The sequence below is a fragment of the Corvus kubaryi genome, unplaced genomic scaffold (assembly GCF_017639235.1).
Source record: "Corvus kubaryi isolate FWS band 111438036 unplaced genomic scaffold, C.kubaryi_AGA036_p1.0 37353, whole genome shotgun sequence".
Classification (NCBI taxonomy): Eukaryota; Metazoa; Chordata; class Aves; order Passeriformes; family Corvidae; genus Corvus; species Corvus kubaryi.
In genome coordinates this window covers 5,164,294-5,187,822 of record NW_024581115.1, presented here as the reverse complement: position 1 = coordinate 5,187,822, position 23,529 = coordinate 5,164,294, and the positions used below count along the sequence as shown (strand labels likewise).

General features: G+C 52.6%; 1 protein-coding gene across 7 annotated transcripts; it reads left to right on the top strand.

The window, feature by feature from the left end:
- Positions 1–4,409: 4,409 nt before the first annotated feature.
- LOC121666746 lies at positions 4,410–22,333 on the top strand. Of its 7 annotated transcripts, none has more exons than XM_042032676.1 (22): positions 4,410–12,110; positions 12,231–12,351; positions 12,642–12,731; positions 12,822–12,923; positions 13,502–13,592; positions 15,449–15,528; positions 15,706–15,828; positions 15,971–16,050; positions 16,149–16,269; positions 16,560–16,649; positions 17,004–17,108; positions 17,323–17,488; positions 17,938–18,032; positions 18,455–18,604; positions 18,786–18,940; positions 19,263–19,398; positions 19,476–19,610; positions 19,816–19,992; positions 20,218–20,373; positions 20,843–20,944; positions 21,234–21,336; positions 21,622–22,333. In XM_042032676.1, exons 2-22 carry the CDS (start codon positions 12,319–12,321, stop codon positions 21,936–21,938), a joined length of 2,607 nt encoding a protein of 868 aa, XP_041888610.1. In that variant the 5' UTR covers positions 4,410–12,110; positions 12,231–12,318; the 3' UTR covers positions 21,939–22,333. The 7 variants fall into 7 exon arrangements, with proteins under 7 accessions (XP_041888610.1, XP_041888609.1, XP_041888611.1 ...); XM_042032678.1 differs by having other exon boundaries at positions 4,411–12,351; positions 21,622–21,681; positions 21,759–22,333; XM_042032675.1 differs by having other exon boundaries at positions 4,410–12,351.
- Positions 22,334–23,529: the final 1,196 nt, after the last annotated feature.

Sequence of the window (23,529 nt, the reverse complement as noted above, 5' to 3'; positions counted from 1 at the left end):
CCATTTTTGTTTGGAATTGAAAGTAATTTCAAATGTCTAGGCTCCTGGTTTAGATTCCTAACTGATGGTTTTCCTCATAAAAGTTTTCTCCTCTCTTTTCTGCTTGGTTTTAACTGATGAGTGTGTGCAAGCACTGCTCTGATCTAAAGAAAATCAGTATCTACAAGAAAATTAATTCCTTTTATCCTGTGCAGCTTTAATTTCACCCGGCACCGGCCTTGTGCTTCCCAGTGGGAATTCTGTTGGCGAGGCCAGTGGTTTTCTCAGCATTAGCTCTAACCAGGGAAATGATCCCATAAAAACAAATTGGTTTATTTAATAGCCTTAATCATATTTTTATATATCATATTTTTATCTGCAGAGAGACAAATACAAATGCTGTCCAACACAGCTTTCCTCTTCCCCTGCACCTGGAATCAGCCTGGCTGATCAATGGTACCTGAAATGCTGGAAAATCGCTGTGGTCTGCAGTCAGAGCCTGTCTGGGGCAGCACTGACAGCAATCCAGTCCTTGGTATTGAATTCAGGTCTGCAGGAATGCTCCCTGTTCCCATCAGGAATTCTCTCTTCCCAGTTCTCCGCGTGTACAGCATTCAATTCCTGGAGGCATCACCTGCCCAGTGAAGCAAATTGGAACCGTGGGGACCTCACTTCTGGGAACAGCTCCCCAACTCCAGGTGCTCCGAGTTGCTGGTTTGCTCTGTGTATCTGTTGGGTGGTTTTTTCCTGGCAGCTGGATGGGCTCTCTGCTCACTCTGCTGTGTTGGGCTGGGCTCTGTCCAGCTGCTTTTCCCTTTGAAGCAGAGATGAAACCATGACCAAGTGAGGTTTTGTCTGGCTCCTATAGGGAAAACATCTCTGCACTGACCCATGTCCGAGGGAATGTGGAGAGATGACAAAAGTTTGTGCTCTCCAGGCTCCCATTAGCAGAGAAAGAATGAAAGAAATGGAACCTAGAAGTTCTCCCACTATAATTTTCTGCTTTAGGGAATTAACAGCTGTTGGACCTTGCTGTTGCTCACAGCAATTTACGAAGAATTGTTGTCTGACAAAAGTTTTAAGCTTCTGGGTTGCTCAACTCCTCCAGATCCTCTGTGTCCATGTTTTGAAAACTGCAACTGCTTTGGACAGCCAAGACTTTTATCTGTGCTCTCACTCTGAGGGTGAAGCAGTTTGTCTTTTCCTTCTGGAGGTGCTGCCCTGCTTGCCCAGGAGCTGGGAAAGCAAATCTGAGGGGCTGTGATCCTGCAGGCTGGGCCAGCTGCTGGCAGTGCCCTGGGAGCTTCCCAAAGGCTTTTCCCAGGTGTCAGTGCAGGTGACAATATCAAAGGGCAGTCAGTGAATGCCACTGAGTGTTGTGTACCCTCTTTGCCTCACAGCAAGAAGTCCAGAAGTCAATTTTTATCATTTCTCTCAACAGCCTTTCAAAACAGAGCCATTGCTAACTTGCAGCAGTCCCACAGCAGCACCTCATGGGGTTTCTCGTGGGGCACATTTGGCCTCTCCAAAAAGGCCACATTGTGTTGCAAGGGACAGCTCTTTCCTCACAGGTCCCTTGCAGACCTGTCAGCTTTGGTACCAGCTGCTGGGATTTGAGTTTATTGTTCTAATGGGAATGACCAGGGAAGGAGAAGAGGAGGATGGGTTTTGCTTTAATTTATTTTTTTTCTGTTTTTCCCCCCCACTTTCTCATGACACTTGGGCTGGCAGAGCAAGGAGTAGCTGAGGAGAGACTGAGCATCATGTGGGGCAGCTGTTACTGCTGCTGAGGTGGCTGCAAGGCTGGCTCAGGAGCCAGGCACAGGTGAGGATGCTCAGACTCCCTCCTTTCCAATTCCACAGTCCATTTGGATGCACAGACAGGAGAGAAGGATTACTGCAAAGCCAGCCCTCGTCTCTCCTGACTGCAGAATCAGAATGGAAATGGAAATCTCTGAACCCTGAAGGGGTTCACTGAAACCTTCTCTGGGTGAAGGACCTGGAGGTATTCCCTGTTCTTCCTCTTCTGAGAAATCTCTTGAAGAGGGGATGTCTCTTTTACTTGGAAAAAAGAAAGATTTTTGAATATTACGCTGGGGATTTAGCTGCAGCTGTGTCTTAAATAATTTTGGGAATAAGAGTTGATTATTTAGAGTGAGAATCTGCAGTCTGAGCAGGTGGAGGGAGGGTGAAGCGTGGCTATCTCCCTTGAGGGGATTAGGGAAGCTTTCCTGGGTTTATCCTGACTGTGGAGGAGAGACTGGAAGGAGGGCTGGGAGTGCTGATACACACTGCAGGTCAAGGCAAGGTACGGAAAAATCTGAACAGATGGACTGTGTTAGTTGCTCAGTGTATGAGTAGGTGACAGTTTAAGGGTCCCTGGGGCGTTCCTGCCTCCCAGAGCACTGCCCAGAGGAGGCTGTAGGGTCTGAGTGGGAGTTGTGCCAATGACTGAGGCTGATGGGTTTTGGTGTTCCCTCTGCAGCAGTGCCCCAACAGCCCTGCTGGGTGGGGATGGGCTCTGTGCCCACCAAGGGGGCTCTGTCTTGGCCAGAGGTGTCTGCCAGGTCCTTGCAGGTGTGTCAGGTGCTGTGTCCTGGCTCACCAGCAGCTTCCAAGGGCCAGCACTGGGCTGAGCAGCGGCTGTGATATCTCATCTCTGCAGGCAGCAGCTGGGCTGTGATGCTTCACTCTGTGAGTAACTTTTGGAGAAGTTGCTACATTTTCTTACTGCAGATCACGGGAGTGTTTTGGATCAGGGCGTGCTCCTGGCTGGGAGGAACCACAGGGTTTGCTCTCCTGCAAATGGGAGCAGCCCTGGGGTCGGTACCCTCTGCCTTGTATCACATCCCAGATCACTTCCCTGCCCTGGAATTGCCATCCCAAGAGGATCAGCAGTGCCCAGAGCCAGACCCAGTCCTGGCACTGGGTGTAGCATCCATGGAGAAAGGCTGTGATTGCTCCCTTCTCACAGCTCCAAAGGACTTTGGAGAACTCCCCTCATGTGGAGCTCATCTTTGGCTCTAAATCTTGGCATGTTTGGCTGAGTAATTCCCTTCCTAAACTGGAAAACCTTAATCCAGCAGGGCAGAGGAGTGTGGTAGGGAGAGGAATGTGGGGGTGGGGGGCTTTGGGGTTTGTTTGGTGGGCTGGAGTTTTTGCTTGGTTTTTTCCCCCCAGGCTTTTCTGTGTTATCAGCACATGCCCAGCAGTGGTACTTGCTTGAGCAGCTATAATTTCCTCATTCCTTCCGGTGTAAACCTGCCCAGCATCTCAATGCTGCCATTAGATGTTTCCTCTGAAGTATGAGAGGCAGCAGCAGTGAAAAAACCATCCTTTATATTGGTGGACCTGTTAGTCAGGATTATGGTATAATCAATTCTTTATTTATCTCTGCCACCTCTTCCAAGGTCAGGATTTATACTGATTTTTTTTCTTTTTTCCCCCCTCTCTTTGGTAGATCTGTTTCTGCTTTAAGAAGCCTTGAGCCAGTTTCACTTTGGAAAGTGCTGAATTTGAAGCAGCAGACTGAAAGCACCAAGATATTAATTTCCCTATTTCTGGGCAGTTATAAATTGGTTTTCAGCAACCTCAAGAAATGCAAACCAGGCTGCTTTTTTTGATGCTTGTGAGAATCAAGAGGCAAAGATGCTGTGCAGCCAGCCTAGAACCATCCCCTAGCCTTGCACCCCCAGGGAACAGGCTGTGGTACTTCATCTCACCTGGGCAAATGTTTGTGGGATAAAGGAAAAGACCCCATGGGGCTGTTTGTGTTACAGCCACCCTTGGGATGCTGCACTGTGGGCCAAGGCTCTGTGACTTTGACTAGCGAACGATTGTAAGGAGGGATAGAAACTGCTCCCCTAGGTTTTGGATTATTTACTTTATTTTGATGTTTTTTAGTGCTTTGCTGTGGCTGCTGCCCACTGAGCTTGGTGGGACCCTGCAGGGGCAGCTGGTTCTAAGGTGGGGGATTTGAGGGCTGTCCCTGTTTCCTGCACATCCATCTGCTGGGGGATGGGATGGGATGGGATGGGCATCAGGCAGGAGGTCTGGGTGCCACAGTTTTTGTTGGATCACAGCTCCCAGCTCAAAGCAGCCGGGATCTGAACCTGGTGCTCTGAAATCTTTCACCGAGTTTCTGTGTGAATACAGGTTCAGTCACAGGTAGACAACTCTTGGGTGATTGGAATTTACCTCAACAGCAACTCTGGATGCTGTAGCAACAATCTTTGTCTGTAGATGGGATATTAGGAAAAAATTCTTCCCTGTGAGGGTGGGCAGGCCCTGGCACAGGGTGCCCAGAGAAGCTGTGGTTGCCCCATCCCTGGAAGTGTCCAAGGCCAGGTTGGATGGGGCTTGGAGCACCCTGGGACAGTGAAAGGTGTCCCTGCCCATGGCAGGGTATGGAACTGGATGAGCTTTAAGGTCCCTTCTAATCCAAACCCTTCTGTGATTCTATGCTATTCCTAAACAGAGAAGAAGATGACAGATTGGATTAATGCCTCTGCTGGTTTTGGTTTACTCCATCCAGCAGCCCAACCCTGCTCCAGCTCAGTTTCAGTGCTCCTGGTCTCAGTGGTGCTCTGTTATTCTAACCCTTCCTCTCTTGCAGTCTCTTCTATTAATTAACCCAGCATCCGGGAGAGAGGGGAAATTTTAAAACTGAATTGTGTTTTTTTTTAACATAGGAAACACTTGTTCAGGAGGGACTGTTTTTTCTCTTGCAGTGTGTGGACACTAGGAAGTGCTGGCAGAGGAATTTTCCTGTGAAACTTTTCTTTCTCACGAGAGGGCAGTTAGAGAAATCCAGCTTCTCACAGTTTCTCTGTGAAAGCTTTTGTCTTCATGAGAACTGGATGGACAACAGTTTGAGAGAATGTAAACCATTTTTACACCTGCAGGTTGTTATGAGGACTGTGAAAATTATTTTCCTTCTTGAAGAATAATATTTGGAAATGGGTGCCTTACTGCTCAACCTATCACCTTGAGAGGTGGTGGGTCAGTAGGCTGTAATTTCTCTTTTAGGAGCCATGCTATAAAAGGTATGGGTGATTAAACGAGGCTGCTTCAGCCACATCATCTGACCTGGACTTGCATCGTGATTTTCACCATCTCTCTGGGGATAACAGTGACAGCAGTGGAGGGCAATTTATGTGGCTCTGTGCAGTGGTGAAATAAAGCCTCAAATTCAGTGTTTCCCATGCAACATCGCTAATGTTTCTATCTGCTAAAATAGGTTTGACTGACAAAAATTTCTTAACCGTTGTTAGACAGTGAGGTGACAGTGGCAAAGTAATCCATAACTAAACCCTAGTGGATTAGTTCTGCATTCTGGGTGTCGGCACTCTTCGTATTACTATTTTTACTTTTCCTTTTTTATGAAGATTTTTCTGATTGCAGAGAATGCAAGAGGCTGCCATTGTGAATGAGGCATCGAGTTGAGACTGGGGAGGTCCGTGTGAGGTCTGTGTTCAGCTTCCAGCTCCTTTAATCCTTCTGTAAGCCTTATTGTAAAGGATTCAGCTCCTTTAAATTGCCTTTGCAAAAGCTCCAGGTCGAGTTGGAGCTTTCAGGCTTTATCCGTGAGCTGAGAGAAGAGTTTAACACCTAATTGGGGAAAGTAGGGAGTTGTGCATTTTAGAAGCCTCAGGCTGCAAGTCCGTGGCTGGGAGGCAGCCAAGCATTCCGTGAGGAGTGGTGGGACTTGCATCTCCCTGGGAAAAGGGTCACTCCGGGGTGGTGATTCGTGCCTTAGTCCTGACATAGCTGTTCCCACATCTGTAGCCCCCCAAAAGCTCTGACAGACGCATATGGTGATGATTTCTATTTTGGGGCATTGCTTGAGGGGTGGCTGCTTTGTCTGGCAGCTGAGCTGGGGTAGAGTCACTGGCGAACTGGGTGGGTGCTTAAAAAGGAGTTTAAATTGTGAGATTCAGTAGGAAAGTTGCAGCAACGAATAAAATCTCGTGAAAAACGGCGTGGTGACCTTCCCAGCAAGAAGAAATCCAACCTGCTCGGTGAATAAACTTCACAGGTTCGCATTTCCCTTTCCCAGAAAGGTGAGGGCTGCTTAGATTCCTCCTCCCTGGCAAAGTCCTTGGCTGTTCAGTGGGGTTATGCAGGAGCCTTTTGGGGACTTGGAGTTTCCCCCAGCTGAGGGGAATCCCCAGAGCAGCACTGCTCATCCCAAGAGGGAAGGAGGAGCAGGCTCGGATGCCCTCTCTGCAACTCTCACTGGAATAAAGGACAAGAACTTAGAGACAAAGGCTGAGGCTGCAGTGAGCCAAACAGGCTGTCAGTCTTCCCAAGAGCTGCCAAAGGGAAAGGGAAGGAAGGTCCAGATTGTGTGATGAGGCTGTCTGAGGCTCTTCCTGTATCTGCTGGTTCCTGAAGGAAGGAACTAGGTCTGTGCCAGGGTTTGAGTCATCTCCTTCTCTCAGCTGTGGTGATGTTCTCTCTGGGCTGCACTCTGCATGTGTGTGACTTCCCAGTGAGATGGAGACATCTGGAATCCTGTCCAGGCAGGAGTCATTAGATTCTTATCCACCACATCTGCCCTGTGGCCCTGAGATGGAAGGCAGGGAGCAGAAAGGAGGAGAAGGCACCTCCTGCAGTGTGGAGGCAGTAATGGGGATAACAGGAAATGGGGAAATTTCCTTAGGCACTATTAAGGCTACAAATAAATCTGTCTTTTCCTCACCCTCTGCAGAGCAGCCAGACCTTCCCCTGCACAGGGCCCCAGGTCCTGTCTCCCTTTGGTTTCTGTGGCACTGCCAGAGCACAGGGGCTTGCCTGGGAGGGATGTCCCTAAAGAGCCACATCTGTCCCTGCTCCTTGTACGGCAGCTCTGGATGAGCTTGTTTGCTCCTGCTGCTGTTATGATGAGCTGGGCTGTGTGGGGACAGGTATTTCATCACTGGTGACTCAACATCCCACTGAGTCACGTCATTAATATTCCAGAGTGAATTAGCACATGGGTAGGAGCGTGTGCCAGAGCCAGGTGAAAGTTACTCAGCAGTGATATTGTAAAGGAAGTGCTCTCATTAGCAGAGTGGTGAAACATCATTTTCTCATTCTGGGGACTACTGAAGTATTTCTGTAGGCCTGAAGGAAAAGCCTGATGGAGAATAAAAATACAAAATTAATTGCAAGGCATTTGGATCTTCTACTGTGAAGTACAGCAATCCTGATCTGTGATTGCAATGATTACGAGTGCAAGTTATTAAAACAGTTTTAATGTAAAAATAAATTGCATTTATCATGGAGGGAACACTGCACTTGGCTGGAGAAAAGTGTCCATGTTCAATATACATCAACTGCAATTGTTGAAACATTTTTGAGGAGCACTCAAGATTTAGGGTGCTTGAAATGCCACTCCTCCATTACAAGTATTTCTCCAAAGGCTTGTGCAGCTCTGAGTTGGTATGTGAGCAAAATCCTTTGGTGACTCACGTTTGAGTCATCAACCTGAGCACCTGCTTAAGTTTTGAAGAGAGATCAGATGCATTTGTACCTTTTACAGAAACGCTGGTGGTGGTGGCCAGATGAAATGAGGTCATCAGTGAGAAAGCGCTCCATCCTGAGAGGATGTGTTATCCTGGTTATCCTTTTGGACTCATTATCCTCAGAGCATGTCACCCCATTTTTTCCAGTTGAATGTCCTTCTTATTCACTTTAATCTCCTTTAAAGATTTGTTTTGTATTCCTGCTCCTCATAGGGGTGTTGCATTGTGCCATTTATGCTTTTGATAATTTGCTGTCCCATCTTTAATCTCTTTTCTTCCTCAACCTCTGAATTTGGGATGAAACAAGTCTTTCAAATATTATGTGGTTAAGAAAATGAGTTGCTCTCCACAGATTCACCTGTTCTTGTAAAGCCTCAGCTTTGCTCCAGAGGACACATTCTGCTGATAAACAACAGCCTCTGGCACTCCAGGCGTGGGCTGAGCAGGTCTCAGCTGCTGTCACCCCTTCACTGGCTGTGATTTTGATTTGTGGGGCTCTGGGACAGCTGTCACCCGTACTGAGGTCCCTCACTTTATTTGTGTCCCTGCTGGAGTGCTGATTGAGCTGGTCCATGGCTCTTTCTGTGGGTACAGCTATGAAAGCTTAGGGACAGGTTTGAGCTCGGATGTGGCACTAAAAGGATACATGACCATGGAGAGGTGATCTTGTTGGGAAGGGCCAACCAGGGGGAATTCTGCTGGAAGAGTCTTTCCCATGTGATTGGACATGATTGAACTAAAACCTAGCAGAAAATGGGAGCAGGTTCTGGGAAGTGAAGTTATTGTTCTGCCTACATTGCCTGTGTTTGTTGTCGAGATCTTTGCTCCTGTTTACTTGCTAAGGACTGAAGTTGTGATTCTTTTATTACTGTGCTTTTGAAAGTTATCTGATAAAGAGTATTTTTTTTCTTTGAGATAATAATTACCTCATTTCTGGCAGAAGAGTTGCAGATTAGTGCTTACAGATTCATAATGCAAGGAAGTGATTTTGATCTCTTGTGACTAACGTGCTGAATTTTTTTTTTTTCCCCTCATACATGACTCAGTGCAGGCATGGTGATGCCCTGCTATAAAGGATTGCAAACACAGGTGGTTCCTCTGCATTTCAGGGTAATGCTATGGTTCATATTAGAAAGGCTTGGGTTGGAAGGGATCTTAAAGACCATCCAGTTTCACCCCCTGCTGTGGGCAGGGACACCTTTTGAGGGAGAAGTCTTTGAGGCTGATGGTCTTTGTGCTGAGCTGACAAATGCTGATGAAATGTCTTTAGTGTACAGAGGTTGTCCTGCTCCTCCAGGAGCCAGGCAGTGCTGTGGCCTGCAGTGTGGTCTCCAGGAGCCTCACTGAAGGATTTAACACACACTGCTCTCATAATGAGGTCAGGAGCTGCAATTGTCAACAGACACATTATCCTGGATTGTGCTCATGAAAGGGAGCAGAGGCTGCAATAAATGATGGGGGAGGCTGCTAAGGCCAAGAAACCTCTCTGAATCCCCCAGCGAGGATCCTCCCAGTTGAGCCCAGCTCGTGCAAGCTGGAGATGCTCCCCATGAGCTTTGGAAAGGCTCTGCTGTCCCAGCTGCCAGCAGCACTGCCACAGAAATGAGTGGCATGTTCCAGTGGCTGAGCCAGACAGCTGCTCTGTGGAGACAAGCATTCCTTTTACGTTACATCCCTGCTCAGAGTGGGGGTTTTCTACCTGTCACTGCCAAAATGTTGAGGGGAACAGAGGAAGTGAGGGAAATTTCCCAAGTTTCCAAAGCCCAAAGCAGCACATACTGAATCCTGTTCAGCTCTGCTGGGAAGTGTTTACTTGGAAAGCCTTTAGAAAGCACAAGAAGGCAACAAAACAAATGCACAAACACAAACTGTTCTCTTCCAAGCAATAATCTAATCATTAAAAAGGGAATTCTCATTTCAGTGACTCCTCAGGCTGGGCAAGTGCAGATAAAGCCAAAGTCTGTTAGAACAGCATGACTCATGTTTCCTCTAACAGCGGCTTCTAATTTCACCTCCTGTTTTCCCTGGAAAGCAAGGAGAGTCCTGCTTCTTTTGGACATAATAGGTTTGGGGGTATGCTAAAACATTTTCATTTTTCAGTTTTCTATGATGTTTACATGTGGAAGCAGCGCTGTTGCATGGTGGGAGATGCTTCACCATCACAGTTGGGGACTGAAGCATGTGGGGCTGGATGTGCTTTAGCAAAATTTTTGGCTCAGTTGTCAGACCAGGAAGGGTGGAGCTGGAAGGGTGTTTGATTTCAGTCCATATCACCCCAGTGCACAAACTGTCATGGGCTGTGGTTTCACAGGTGTTGATGTGCTTGTGGATGTGCTCCTCCTGAACTAAAAGCCTGCTGGTTTAAAGACAATCCTTCAAAACTCTCACAGCAGGCAGGCTCCCTGTGTTGCAGGACCATGGTGTCTGGAAGTGGTTCTGGAGTTTTCTCTATGGTTGAAGTTCCAGCCTCTCTCACCTACCTGGCCTGTCCTACTGGCATCTCTGCAGGGCACTGGATGGGGACAGGGGGAATAAGCAGCACAAGGCAAACCCTGAAGGAACTGGAGAGCTTTGCCCTGTTCTTTGCAGGATGTCTGAGATGGAGGTGAGTCCCATGAGCCAGATGCCCCCACTGTCCTTGCTGGAGAACAGAGCCCGTGGAGATACAAGGGGATGGTTCTGGTGATCAGCAGAGGTGGCAATTCCTCCCTGGAGCCCGTCGATTTGGGAGTAGGCTCCTGTTCTAAAATTGCTGTTTCCTGTGGAAGTATTCCTCCTGCCTCCCATGCTGCCAAGTGATTGCATTCCTGTGAACCTCTGCTGTAGCCAGTGGGTGAGGAAATGTTCGAGTTGCCCCTTGATCTTCTCACACTGGCTGTGTGAAGTGGCAGAGCAGCTTTGGCTGGGTGAGTGCTCTGTGTTAGCCCCTGACACCAGTGTTAGATACACCTGCCACATCTGTGGTTCTACAAGAAACCTGCCATAGCCGTGCTGCTGAGGTTCAGCTGTATCAACACTGGGGTAAAAAGGAAAGTTAAACGAACCAAAAAACCTGAAAGTCCTTCATGGATGGGCTGCAGCCCAGTTAGCTGGAGCTTTGTGGAAAATGAGCTGTGCAGCAGAAAGCCATGAGATGAACTGTTGTGCTTTCAGGATCGTGTTGCAGAAAGTCTTTAAGCAGACGAAGCTGATCCAATGGTGCCTTTCCAGGGAAGAGGTGCTCTCCAGCATCCATCAGAGCTTGCAGTCTCCATCCCTTCTTCACACTGAGTTACTGGCCCTCTTTTTTTAGTCCCCTTTTCTCCCCCCACGACCCTGTACACACGAGGGTGAAAGCATGGCTGGGCTTTATTCAGCTGCTCTCAGCTGGTCCTGAGAAGCATGAGAAAGATTCATCACCTCATGAGGATCATGGAGACCACAAACCATTTAATGAGGAGTTAAACAACTCCAACTGTGAAGCAAAACTTCATTTTTTCTTTTTTTCACCTTTTTTTCAGTGAGACAGCCTATGTCTGTAAGAAGGAGAACTTGTGTTCCTTCCAAAAGTCATGGCTTTTCAAAATCTGTATTTTCATGAGCAGTGGATGTTTTTTAAAATGTGTATGAATATTTCACCTTGACTCCTCAGCAGCTACTGGTGGCCACTTGCCTGCCTCCCTCTGCTTCAGTCACCTGCAGACATCTCCTTTCTGGTTGTTTCACAACACTCCAGGCAAGGGGAGCAGCCATCCCTATTCCAGGAACTCTCAAGAGTTTAACATCTCTGATGTGCTATGGCATTAGCAACATGCTGCCCAGGTTTTTAATTACGTCATGGTGATTAGCAGTCCAGAAAATCACTTGAAACCAATTAAATAATGTGCACCTAACTGAAGACTGTTGCAGGCTCTGGGGGCTGCTTCAGAGCAGTCACAGTTGATAGGGTTTTAAACAGGCCCTCTCCCCCTCCCTGTAAATGATTTACCTACTTCATTATTTTTCAACTCCAACAGTAATTGTTTTTTAGGGGTTTAGTAAAGCTGCTGTTATGAGTGGTAGCAGTAAAACTTTCTCCTGTATGTACCCCCCCATGTCTGGGTCGAGGCCCTAAAGTGAGCTGTGGTTTTTCTGACCCCTGAATTACTGCCTGTAGTTTCAATGCTCTCACATAGAGGTACCAAAGGTTCTGCTGCCCAATGTCCCCCTGAGTAAATCAGCCCTAGAGCCCAATCTGGCCTTGTAATGGAGCAGCAGTGGATGATGCACTTGAGGTCATTACTAAAAAATATCCAAACCTCTCCAGAAGCAGTGGGATTGAGAAGGGCTGAGAGCAAAAGGTGTTTTTCTCTTCCAATTTTTTTTCAATATGTAACCACATTTGCCTGAGAAAAGGTCCCTCCAGGGGCAGATGTCCTTGTCCCTGACCAAGGGGGCTGCGAGCAGCTGTGGTGCCCAAGGGGGGTCTGTTTCCTTCTGCCCTCCAGCTGCCCCATGAGCTGGCTTGGCTGCTCCTGCAGCCTTGGGGACCCCAGCCCAGAGCAGCCAGAAGACTCTCCTGGTCCCCTCCCTGTGCAGAACCACTTGGAATCGTGGCTTATGCCAGGGCCTGGATTTATTCTGCCACTCAGGAAAAAAATCAAGGTGAGGGGACACCCGGTGTTCTGGGGGGGAATCTGCTCATCCCTTGTGGGTCCCCTGCACGAGGCCTCGAGGGGCTGCTCCCAGCACCAGTGTCCAACTGGCTCTCCTGTGTCCTTGCAGCTTGGTGGAGAATGTGCTGGAGGGCAAAACCAAGAGCCTCCTCTCTGCATGTTTCTCAAGTGTCTTCTGGCTTCCCCCAGAAAGGGAAATGCCACGCTCAGGCGCTTCCCTCTACATCAAGGTAAGTGCTGGCTGAGCTCCAGCAGTGTCCAGTCCTTCTGGGCAGCTCCCTGGTCACCCTGTGCTGCCCCATGACCAGAGATCTGAGGCAGGGTGAGGTCTTGCTGTTGCTTGCCCACCCTTCTGTCCCCTTCCCATGGGCGTGGCTGTGTCCCCAGCAGTTTGTGTATCCCTGTGTCTCTCCTGAGCAGTTCAGGTTTCCTCCTCAGGCACTGAGAGTTCAGATCAGTGTCCTGGGCGTGGGGGAAAGAAGAGCAGAATCACAGGCACTGCTCTCTGTGCTCTTTGCAGACGCTGAAGGCCATGGACACAATGCTGAGGACATTGGTGCTCAGCTTTCCTGTCTCCAGTGTCAGCCAGGAGCTGCAGGACATCTTTGAGGTCTGGCACAGGCAGAGTGGGGGTCCCAGGGCGTTCCTCAGCCTGGAGAGTGTCTGCTCCAGTGCTCACCAGCACCTTCTCTCACCCCAGATGCTGCTGGACTTCACCAGAGCTGAGAGAGTTGTGTGGGAGAGGGCTGTGGGCAGGATTGGTGTCCTGACCCTTTTGCCATCCAATTATTCCACTCTGGAGGTAAGGACCGGGTCCCTCCAGGCAGACCATCTCCCCATCCCTGCCCACCAGCACAGGCTGCAGCTCTGAGGTGCCTTCATGGCCAACGCAGGCTCCACCACAGGTTTGAGGGCTCCACCAGCCTCTGCAGTGAGGGGTTAGAGAGCAGCTTCAGGAGTCCCAGCTAGGACAGACAGAGTGCCTCCATCACCGGGAGTGCCTCAGGAGGGGACAGGAGGGATCCTGAGAAGGCTCTGGGACATAACCAACAGCTCTGGGAGATTGCTGGGGGGAATAAAGTGTTTTTTGTAGAGTCCAGCATTGCAAGCCCTCCATCCAGGGGCATTTCTGCAGGGGTGGCAGGAGTGCACTGAAGGCCTCAGGAGATGTTTGTCTGTAATCATTAGGAAGAATTTCTTAATGGAAACAGTTTTCAGGCTTTGGAAGGGAGTCCCCATTCCTGGAGGCACTCAAGAAACGACTGGATGTGGCACTCAGTGCTCTGGTTTAATTGACAAGGTGGTGATTGGTCAAAGGTTGGACTTGATGATCTTGGGGGTCTTTTCCAAACTTAATGTTTCTGTGATTCTGTGACCCAGAGTGATCTGAAGACACCTACAGGGCAGATGGAGGAGTCCCGTGGTCGGACTGTGCCTGAGCGGCCTCTGCAGGCCCCAGAAAGGGCAAACGGTGAGCTTTTGTGTAAAATCAGGGCCAAGGAAGGGCTCCTAAGGGTGCAAGGAGGCTGATGGAGGAGTGCTGCAGGGACCAGGGGCTAAAGTGGGGCCAGTTTCCCCTTCAGCAGCCCAGTGCACCTTTTGATGTGCTCTAGAGGTCCCAGTTTGCCCCCGGTCCCCGCAGCACCTGCACCAGCTCAGGCTGCTCAGCTGGGCTGGACCAGAGGACAAGAGCTCCCAGCATGATGAGGACCACAGCATTATCCTGGTGGTTGCCACCCTCCCAGGTTGCCACGCTCCCATCTGCACTCCTACACCCCCCCAGAGAGGTCAGGCTCTGCAGTATCCTGGAAGGAAAGGGATGTCCTGAAGGCACATGGGAGTGTCTGAACACGGGGCTCTGGGGTCCATGGGAGGGCACCAGGGATGTACCGAGGGGATGGGAGGGCACAGGGAGGTCTGGAGGCACCCTGAAAGCAGCCAGGTGGCCAAGGCTATGCCAGGCCTGTGCCCTGGGGGACAGACTGCCCTTCCCTGCCGGGGTGGTGGGTCACTGGGATCCGTTGCTGGGGACAGGTTCCCTGTCAACAAGCCCTGGAACCCGTTGCTAGAGGCAGGTGCTGTGTCACAGTGGGGCCCTCTGTGACAGCCCACTGCAGCATGCGTGGTCAGCGTGCCTGTTGCCCACGGTGGATGGTGACAGGCAGGAGCTTGGAGCTGACAAGGAGCCCCTGAGTGCAGCTTGTCTTGCCCCATCACCCCTGGTAGCCCTGTTGGTGCCTTGAGAGGCCACCTAGAAACAGAGACTAGACAGGAGTAAGGGAATAAAGGTAGGTGTTTATTTGAAAGGCCTTCAAAGGTACCCCTGGGGAGCCAGAGGCCACTGCCCAGATGGACCCAAGATGGACAACAGGTCACGAGTTCTTCACACTTTTATAGGCTTGGTTCATTTGCATATCAGGGTTATTTTTCCAATTCAAGCTTTGGTTTAATGATGTAATTTCCCCTCAGCTTGCCCCCCTCTCAGAGGCTTTTGGTTTATACATTTTGGGCCTAGGACAGTCTGAGTGTCCTTGAAGAGCAGGCCTGGAGAGGCCTTGTTATGTCTGGCTGGCATGAGAGAGCAGAAATTAACAGGCTACAAGAAACTCCGAGTTACACGCTGGGCAGTGCAGGATTTGAAAACTATAAAAGTTAAAACCTAAGGCATCACTGTGGGGCTGAAGTGTTTTACCAAAGATTCCCACACCACCACCCCAACACCCACCCCAGCATCCCCCATATTGTGTATCCTAAAGGATGGAGAAGAGACCCCCCGCCTTCCCCAGGAAGGCCTGGGAGGAGGACAGCTCTTCCGAGGAGAGCAGCTCTTTATACCTCCAGCCTTTGTCCTTCTACGACACGACCACGATGCAGCCACTGCAGATTGGTGAGCGAGGGGCCCCGTGGGGCTGGGCAGGGCTGGGGCCCACCAGCACACCCTGCACGGGGCCAGGATCACGTTTTCCTGGCACGATGACAACAACAGTCCTGGGGGACAGGCACGATGTCGCCTGAATGCCAGGGCAGCTCAGGGCTGGAGGCCAGCCCCAGCACAGCCTCTGCCAAGAAAAAACAGCAGAGGGGCTCCAGGGTGTGGGCAGTGAGGGGCAGTGGGGCTCTGGACCTTTCCTGCCCATCAGCCCAGGGCACTGGGGCCTTCCCAGCTCCAGCAGAGCAGCTCCTCTGCTGGTTGCCTCCAGCCACGAGCTGCACAGGGCAAAGGCCGTGCCAGGGGGGTGGGCATGGGGCTGGGTGGAGGGTAGGTCTCCTTGGCTCTCTTCTGTGGCCAGAGCCTCTGCAGCCCTCCCTGCTCTTGCCCTCTGGCAGATTCCAGCTGGTTGCCTGTATACGAAGAAGCAGAGGAAGCTGTGGATTTCATCATGGCCTTTGTCAGCAGCCTTGACAAGGTAATTGGGGCCAGTTGGACAGTGGCTGTGCTGGCGTTTGCTGGCAGGGGCTTTGCTGGGCTGTGGAGGGCTGCTGCCTGGGCAGAGCTGCTTTTCCCACAGGGCAGTGCTCTGGTGCTGCTGGCTGTGTCCACCCTCCCACACTCCCCATTTGTGTCTCTGTCCCCTGGCTGCCAGGACACCCACAAGTTCACATTTCTGAAGAGTGTCTACGTGCTGTGCAAAACCGCCTTGAAACGTGGCTTGACCCAGGGCCTGGATTTATTCTGCCAAACGTGCGAAGTGGTGGACAACATCAAGGTGAGGGGACACCTGGTGTTCTGGGGATGGGGACAAGCACCCCTGGCACTGGGACCCTGTGTGGACAGCACTTGGGTGGGGCAGGGACTGGAGGCACTGGGTGCTGGCAGCTGCCAGGTCCCATCCTGGTTGTGTTCTGCAGGACATCCTGGAAAAGGAGCCAAGGGACCATGTGTCCTTACGGGTCCGGTATCTCGCCATGATTGCCATCGATGAATTAAGGTGGGCCCCCTGCCCCAGAGCTCCGAGGCCTCGTGCACGAGGCCTTGAGGGGCTGCTCCCAGCACCAGTGTCCAACTGGCTCTCCTGTGTCCTTGCAGCTTGGTGGAGAATGTGCTGGAGGGCAAAACCAAGAGCCTCCTCTCTGCATGTTTCTCAAGTGTCTTCTGGCTTCCCCCAGAAAGGGAAATGCCACGCTCAGGCGCTTCCCTCTACATCAAGGTAAGTGCTGGCTGAGCTCCAGCAGTGTCCAGTCCTTCTGGGCAGCTCCCTGGTCACCCTGTGCTGCCCCATGACCAGAGATCTGAGGCAGGGTGAGGTCTTGCTGTTGCTTGCCCACCCTTCTGTCCCCTTCCCATGGGCGTGGCTGTGTCCCCAGCAGTTTGTGTATCCCTGTGTCTCTCCTGAGTAGTTCAGGTTTCCTCCTCAGGCACTGAGAGTTCAGATCAGTGTCCTGGGCGTGGGGGAAAGAAGAGCAGAATCACAGGCACTGCTCTCTGTCCTCTTTGCAGACCCTGAAGGCCATGGACACAATGCTGAGGACATTGGTGCTCAGCTTTCCTGTCTCCAATGTCAGCCAGGAGCTGCAGGACATCTTTGAGGTCTGGCACAGGCCGAGTGGGGGTCCCAGGGCGTTCCTCACCCTGGAGGGGAGGAGTTGCCCAGTCCAGTGCTGAGCAGGCAGGGCGTGGTGTGGGGAGGATGCTCAGCTCCTGTGAGGAAGCAGGGGCTGGCACCAGGCTCCTCTGAGGCACAGTGGCTGCAGAGGGTGGCACCTTCTTGGCCAAAAGGTTGTCCTGGGAGCTTTGTCCAGGCCTCTGAGGGACCCCAGGGATAGGCACCCCTCTGCAGACTTTGTGTGAGGTCGGAGGAAGCCTCGAGGGATGATACAAGTCTGGCCCAGGAGCAGAGCTGTGTTTGCTTCTGGTGCTCACCAGCAGCTTCTCTCATCCCAGATGCTGCTGGACTTCACCAAGTCTGAGAGAGAAGTTGTGCAGGAGAGGGCTCTGGGGAGGATCAGTGTCCTTACTTATTTGATGTCCAACTATTCCATTCTGAAGGTAAGGACCAGGCGCCCTCCAGCCAGGCCATCTCCCCTCCCTGCCACTCTCCATGCCAGGGCTGCTGCCCAGCTGGTTGCTCCAAGAGATGGGGCCATAGAGCCCTGCAAAGCTCAGATTCACCGGGAATCCGGCCCTGGGCACACTCTTGGGTACAAGTCTTCGGCACTAACTTCCTTCTCTTAGCCCTTCTTCTCATGCCTCCCTCATCCAGGCCTCTGTCAACTTTGGAAGAGACAGTTCTGGACGTGTCTGCCCTGAAGACATCTCAATCCCAATCGTGGGAAAGCTGCTGGCACGTCTCATTCTTTTCCGATGTTCCAGTGAACAAACAAGCTATACAGCCTTCCATGCTCTTTTTTCCCTCGCTGAATTCCTCTGTAAGTAAAAAAGCAAGAGCAGCTGTGGCCTTCACACCTGTGCACACAGAGCTCTCTTGACAGATCTGCTGCCTGACCTCCTTTGCCCCTCCCAGCTGCTTCCTGTAGCATCCCAGCTGTCACTCTGCTACAGAAGCTGAGTGCTCACCTCAAATCCCGGATCTGTTTGTTACTGCTCCCCTTCCTCCCCTTCCTTTCAGGCCCTTGAACCCCACTGCCTTGTGGCCCCCACAGCCAAAGCTGCAATTGACTGCCAGGTGCCAAAGCCAAGCCTTCCCCGTTAGAGAAGAGCAGATCCAGCAGCATGGCTGCTCCCTCTTGCCTGTAGCAGGAAGCTATTGCTGATGCCCTCCAGAAATCTTGCCTGATTCTGTCCCGCTGTCCTGCAAGCGGATCTCAGGGGGGTTTGATGACCTTAGTGACTTTTCTGTGCTTTCCCTGCTGTTTAGACAAGTCAAGGCCAATTGACAGGTCAGACCAGCTCGTTTGGGAAGGTGTGACCACCTCCTCCTTGTGTTCCCTGAGCACCAAGGACTGTACCCAGGTAAAGAGCCCCCCTCTGCTTTGCGGGTCTCTTGTCTGTGGCATCAGCAGGGCATTTGTGTGAGCAAAGGGACCCAGAGCCGGTGGGGCCGGTGGGGCCTCACTGCCCTGGCAAGAAGGTTGCTGCCATCCCTGAGCAGGGACAACACACGGGCTGCACTCTGGTGTCCTGGCAGCAGCTCCAGCCCTCCTGGCCGCCAGCAAGAGCCTGGTTCTCTGTAGGGCCAGCACGCCATGCCCATGAGCCCTCCTCCCCGATGTGGAGGGCCCTTTGTCCTCACCCTCTCCCACACAGGGACTGCAGGCACTGCTGTCAGCTTTCCTGAGGGATGTGCTGCCAGCACTGCCAGGAACCTCTGCCCAGCCAAGCAGCACCACCAGGGCACTCAGTGGCATGCCTTCCTTCCTTCCTTCCTGCCGTAGGCCTTTGGAAGATATCTCCGCTCTAGCGAGAGGACAGACGTCATCCTCGAGGCCATTGGGGCATTGAGAGATGACAGCATCCTTGACAAGGAGGTGCCCAGCAGCATGCTGGATGTGGCCATGAGAGACCCAGAGTCCTGGCTGATGGATGTAAGTGCCCTGGGGCTGGACTGCCATCTTCAGCCCTGTCAGGCCTTGTTCCTCCCTCCATCCCTTCCTCACAAATCCAGGTGACTTGGGCACCTGAAGGTGGCAGAGAGGAACGGGAAGGGCAGCTGAGGACATGGCTGCACTCCAGTGGCAGTGCCATGCTCACCTGTTTCCTCTCCAGGTGCCCAAGATAGTGAGCTGCATCCTTGAAACCCTGCCATGCATCACCACGGAGTCAGGCTGTAAGAAAGTGGAGTCACTGTTTCTCCTGATGACCAACGAGTATGGCTCAGCAGTGCTCATCAGCCTGTGTGAGATGGTTTTTCAAGGAGACAGGTACTGGCCCTGACAATCTGAAGGGCTTGCTCCATGTGGGGAGTGGGACCCCAAGACTTTGTGTCTGCCACATCCAAGGAATGCTGCAGGACTTCTCAGGGAGCCAGGCTCTCCATCCCACAAACCTTTCCAGCTCTCTGGCTGGGCCTGCAGCAGCCAAAGCCAGCCAAGCCAGTCCAGAGGCAGCTTGGTGCTCCCAGAACTCCCTCTCAACCCTGTCAGGCTTCCCTGGCAGGGCCCCTGGAGACCCCCAGCATGGGCTCTGCTCTGTGGGGCTGGTCCTGGCCACGGCGCTGTGGCTGAGGCAGCCCCTGGCTTCCAGCACTGTGCAGGAACTGTGCGACACTCTGTCCTCCATGCCCGAGATCTTGGACAAGGTCCTAACGGAATTGGCTACCTTGCTCCGCAACCAGTGGTGCAACCCTCGCAGAGAAGGCACCTGCGCCTCTCGCAGAGCCGTGAGTTGCCAGGAAAGGCCCTGATCCCTTGCCGTGAGCCCTCTGCCAGCGCCTCATGGCTCTGTTTGTTCCTGCAGTCGTCCTCGGGGCCGATTGACGTGGAGGAGTTGGGTGACGAGCCCAACGTCTGGAGCGATCAGGAGCATGTCGATGTGCTGATGGCCTTCGTGTTGCTGGAAGTCCTCGCTGAGCTGTCAGAGAGAGCTGAGATGGTGAGCAGGGTGATGTTGGGGCAGCCACGTCAGCAGCCAGGGCCTGGGGCTGAGTGCAGGGCAGTGGCTTGGCCTGGGCTGGGAGTCAGGATGTGGGGTGACTGCTTCAAAGACCCTCCCTGCTGTGGTGGGGCCTGGGGTGGCTGCCCTGGGAGGTGTCCAGACAAAACCTTTTCAGAAAATGGAAATTCTCTTCTTCCTAAAGGCAAAAAAAGTTGACGCCTTCCTGCCAAGCATGATGAAGATACTGGAAGCCGGCAGTGAAGATGAAAAGCTGAAGATCATTGTGGTCTTCCGAAATATCCTGGGTCAGCTGAAAAAGGCAAAGGCCAGCTCCATCGCCATGATGCTGGTGGGGAAGGTGCTGCCGCTCTTTGACTCGGTGAGGCTGATGTGGGAGCCTGAGCCCTGCAGCCGGGCCCTGCGCTGCAGCCCTGCCCTGCAAGCAGTGCTCAGAGCAGGCTCAGCTCTCCTGGAATGGATTCTGGGCTTTGCAGCCAAACACTGCTCCTGCCTGCTCTGGAATGTGACCCTGGAGCATCGCCCTCACCGCAGCCACGGGCAGGGAGCTGCTGTTCCAAAGCTCACTTTTCCTCCTTCCCACCAGGAGTGCAGCCAGCTGCGAGAGCTCTCCCTGTTGCTCTTCAGAGACCTGCTGAAGGCTGTGTTGAGTAGGGATGAGAAGAAGATGAGGAGGAACATTCAGAGTGCTCTGGTCCCTCTTCTCTTCCGTCTGAATGACCATCTCCCCAGCGTGGCTAAGGTTTGGATTTTGAGGCTGAGCACTGGTATGGGGGGAGTGCCACCTCCCAGGGATCCCAGGGCCTGGGGCAAGGGCTGCTGGCAGCAGGCAGGGCTTCCCCAGTGCAGCCCCTGGGTAGGGTCCCTGCAGAACTGTACAAGCAGGGGTGGACAAGGTGGCTCAGCCATTTTCAACACCTGCCCTGCCTGCTGCAGCAGGGCTCTGCAGCAGCCCGTGGCCACTGAGGCAGCACCCGAGGCCCGAACATATGTGCTCCCAGAAGCCCAGAGGTTTCTCAGTTTTCCTACAAGTATCAGAGGCCAGGGCTTCAAGCCTCAGTCAGTCACGCAGGGCTGTCCCCAAGAGACCTCAAGACATTTGGGCTAGGACAAGTCACAGCTTCCTAGGGGCAGAATCATGGCAGGAGTAGAGCCAAGAGGTCTCTTTGCCCAGGCCCTGGTGCCACGTCTGAGATAATGCTGTCCTGCAGGCCTCCAGGGAAGCCCTTTTTGCTGCTGCAGAGCTTCTCAAATGGAAGCAGCTCAAGCACCTGCTGCAGAGAGAGCGGATGTGGGAGCTTGGAGAATGCTTGGTAAGGACAAGCCACAGGGCCCAGGCTGGGTGAGGGCTGTCCCTGCCCTATGTCTGTCAGGGGAACAGAGCCTGTACGGAGTGCTGCTCGCAGGGCTGGGCAGGACCTGGAGGACCTTGTTCCTGTCCTCGAGAACAGAGCCCCAGAGGCTCCTGTCGAGGCCCCTCTCCCTTCCCTGTACCCAGCAAGAGGGAGGGCTCAGCAGGGAGGGGTGCTGGCAGGAGGGACTGATCCAGCCAGCTGGGGGACTCTGTGACAAGCCTGGAGACATTGCTGGTGCTCTCTGCAGTTGCTGAGGAGGAGCAGCAGGGCTGAAGAGTACATACATCAGAGCCTGCCCTACCTGAGGGACTCTCAGTCCTCCGTGCGCCTGGCGGCCGTCAGGTTCATCAGTGAGTCACAGCCCCTGGCCCCTTTTGGGCCAGCCTGGCCACTTCCTTGCCACTGCACTGGCAGCAAGGGGCAACCCTGTGGCAACCCCAACCACCCCATGCCGAGCCTCAGCCTCCCTCTGCCCCTTGCCACAAGCTGGGCTTGGTGACCGCCTTGCTCAGCCCCACTCCCTTTGGCTGCTGGCGGCCCCTGGGTCAGCCCTGCAGAATGGGAGGGCAGCAGGGCCGGGGCTCACACTGCTGGGAGCACAGCAGGAGCAGGGAATGACGGAGCTCTCTTCCCAGGGAGCGCCACGACACACATGAGGGACCAGGATTTGGAGACTCAGACTGACGTCCTCAGTGGTGAGTGCTCTGCGGGGAACCCGCAGGGGCTCTGCACACACGTGGCTTCATCTTGCCTCTGTTTCTTTTGGTCACAGCCCTTCAGCCCTTGGAGACGGACAAGGACATCTCGATCAGTTCCATGGCAGCCCACGCTGGCTCGATCCTACGAGCTCCAAGGGTGCGGCGAAGATCATCAGTCATTCTCCAAATGCTGTGCTGCTGGTGCCGGTGAGCCCAGCAGAATTATAGTTTTCTGTTTCTGCTGGTGCCGGTGAGCCCAGATTTGTAGTTTTCTGTTTCTGCTGGTGCCGGTGAGCCCAGCAGAGTTGTAGTTTTCTTTTGCTGCTGGTGCCGGTGAGCCCAGCAGAATTATAGTTTTCTGTAGCTGCTGGTGCCGGTGAGCCCAGCAGAGTTGTAGTTTTCTGTAGCTGCTGGTGCCAGTGAGCCCAGCAGAGTTGTAGTTTTCTTTTGCTGCTGGTGCTGGTGAGCCCAGCAGAGTTGTAGTTTTCTGTAGCTGCTGGTGCCGGTGAGCCCAGCAGAGTTGTAGTTTTCTGTTGCTGCTGGTGCCGGTGAGCCCAGCAGATTTGTAGTTTTCTGTTGCTGCTGGTGCCGGTGAGCCCAGCAGAGTTGTAGTTTTGTGTAGATTAATGAATAAAGATGGAAAGCCACATCCGAGCCCATGGTATCCTTCAGATGTGTAGTGCCCTGAGTGTACTGAGCAGACTGTGTCCTTCTCAGTCTGTCCCACAGGCAGTGGGATGCTTCCTCCTCACATCCCTGCCATCCCAAAATGCCCCACTTGGCCCTAAAATTGCAGGCACAGGGCCCCAGATTTTGTGCAGAGGGCCTCAGATTGCATCCCTGATACCCCAAAATGTCCCCGTGGGCCTTGAATTGTATCTGCAGGGCCCCACCGTGTCATTGACAGACTCCAAATTCCATTCCCTCTATTCCAAAATGCCCCGCGGAGAGCTGGAGTACAGCTGTGGGGCCCCAAAGGATCCCTGGCAGCCCCGCTAGGTATGGAATCATGAGGGAATTCAGCCCTGAGGGGACCTCAGAGGATCCCAGAGCTCCCTGGGAAGTGCCAGGGGCTTGGAGCTGGAAATGAGTGAAGCGCTCTGCTTTAAATGGGCCATCTCCCATTTCCACCAAAACAAGCCTCATGCACACGCGCCGGGGAAAGCCTCCAGCTCCTCACCACACATCGCGAGCAATGAGGAGGTGATGCCATCCCCAGGCGCTGGGAAAAACAGCAGAGGGTTTGTACAGCGAGAAGGGATGGGCAGCCGGGGCACCTGCGGGAGGAAGCAGAGCGTGTGCGGGCTGCCGGCTTTGGGCGTCTTTTCACCAGTGCTGCTGTTCCCGAAAACCTCCGCAATGGTCGGGATCACGACTCCTTCTAATACTGTCTTCCGAGTGTTAGAGAGTAAGGCATTGCTTAATTTTTGGCCCACAGGGGTGGCTGACAAATTCTGGCCTCCATGCTGACGCCAATACAGAACTTTTCCACTTACACATTTTTAGCCAACAAAGAAATTAATGCTCATTGATTCTAAGTCACATCATTCACTTAATTAATCAGTATTCTATCCTCTACTGGTTTTCTCACTCTTCATGCTCCTTTGCTCCACATTCTTTTGTCCTTTTATCACCTTTTTCTTGGATAGGGAACCTCCAGCTTTCCAGACCTTCATCTCCTCTGTATCTTCTTGCTGATTGTTTTCCCTTGCTGTGCCTCAGCTGTCCTGTAAGTGGTAGAGTGAATCTTGCCAACGAACTTGTGGTGCTTTGTCACTCAATATTAAATCTGACTTTTGCTTATACCCTCACCAGTGATTTTTTAAGTGATCTCAAACCCTCTCG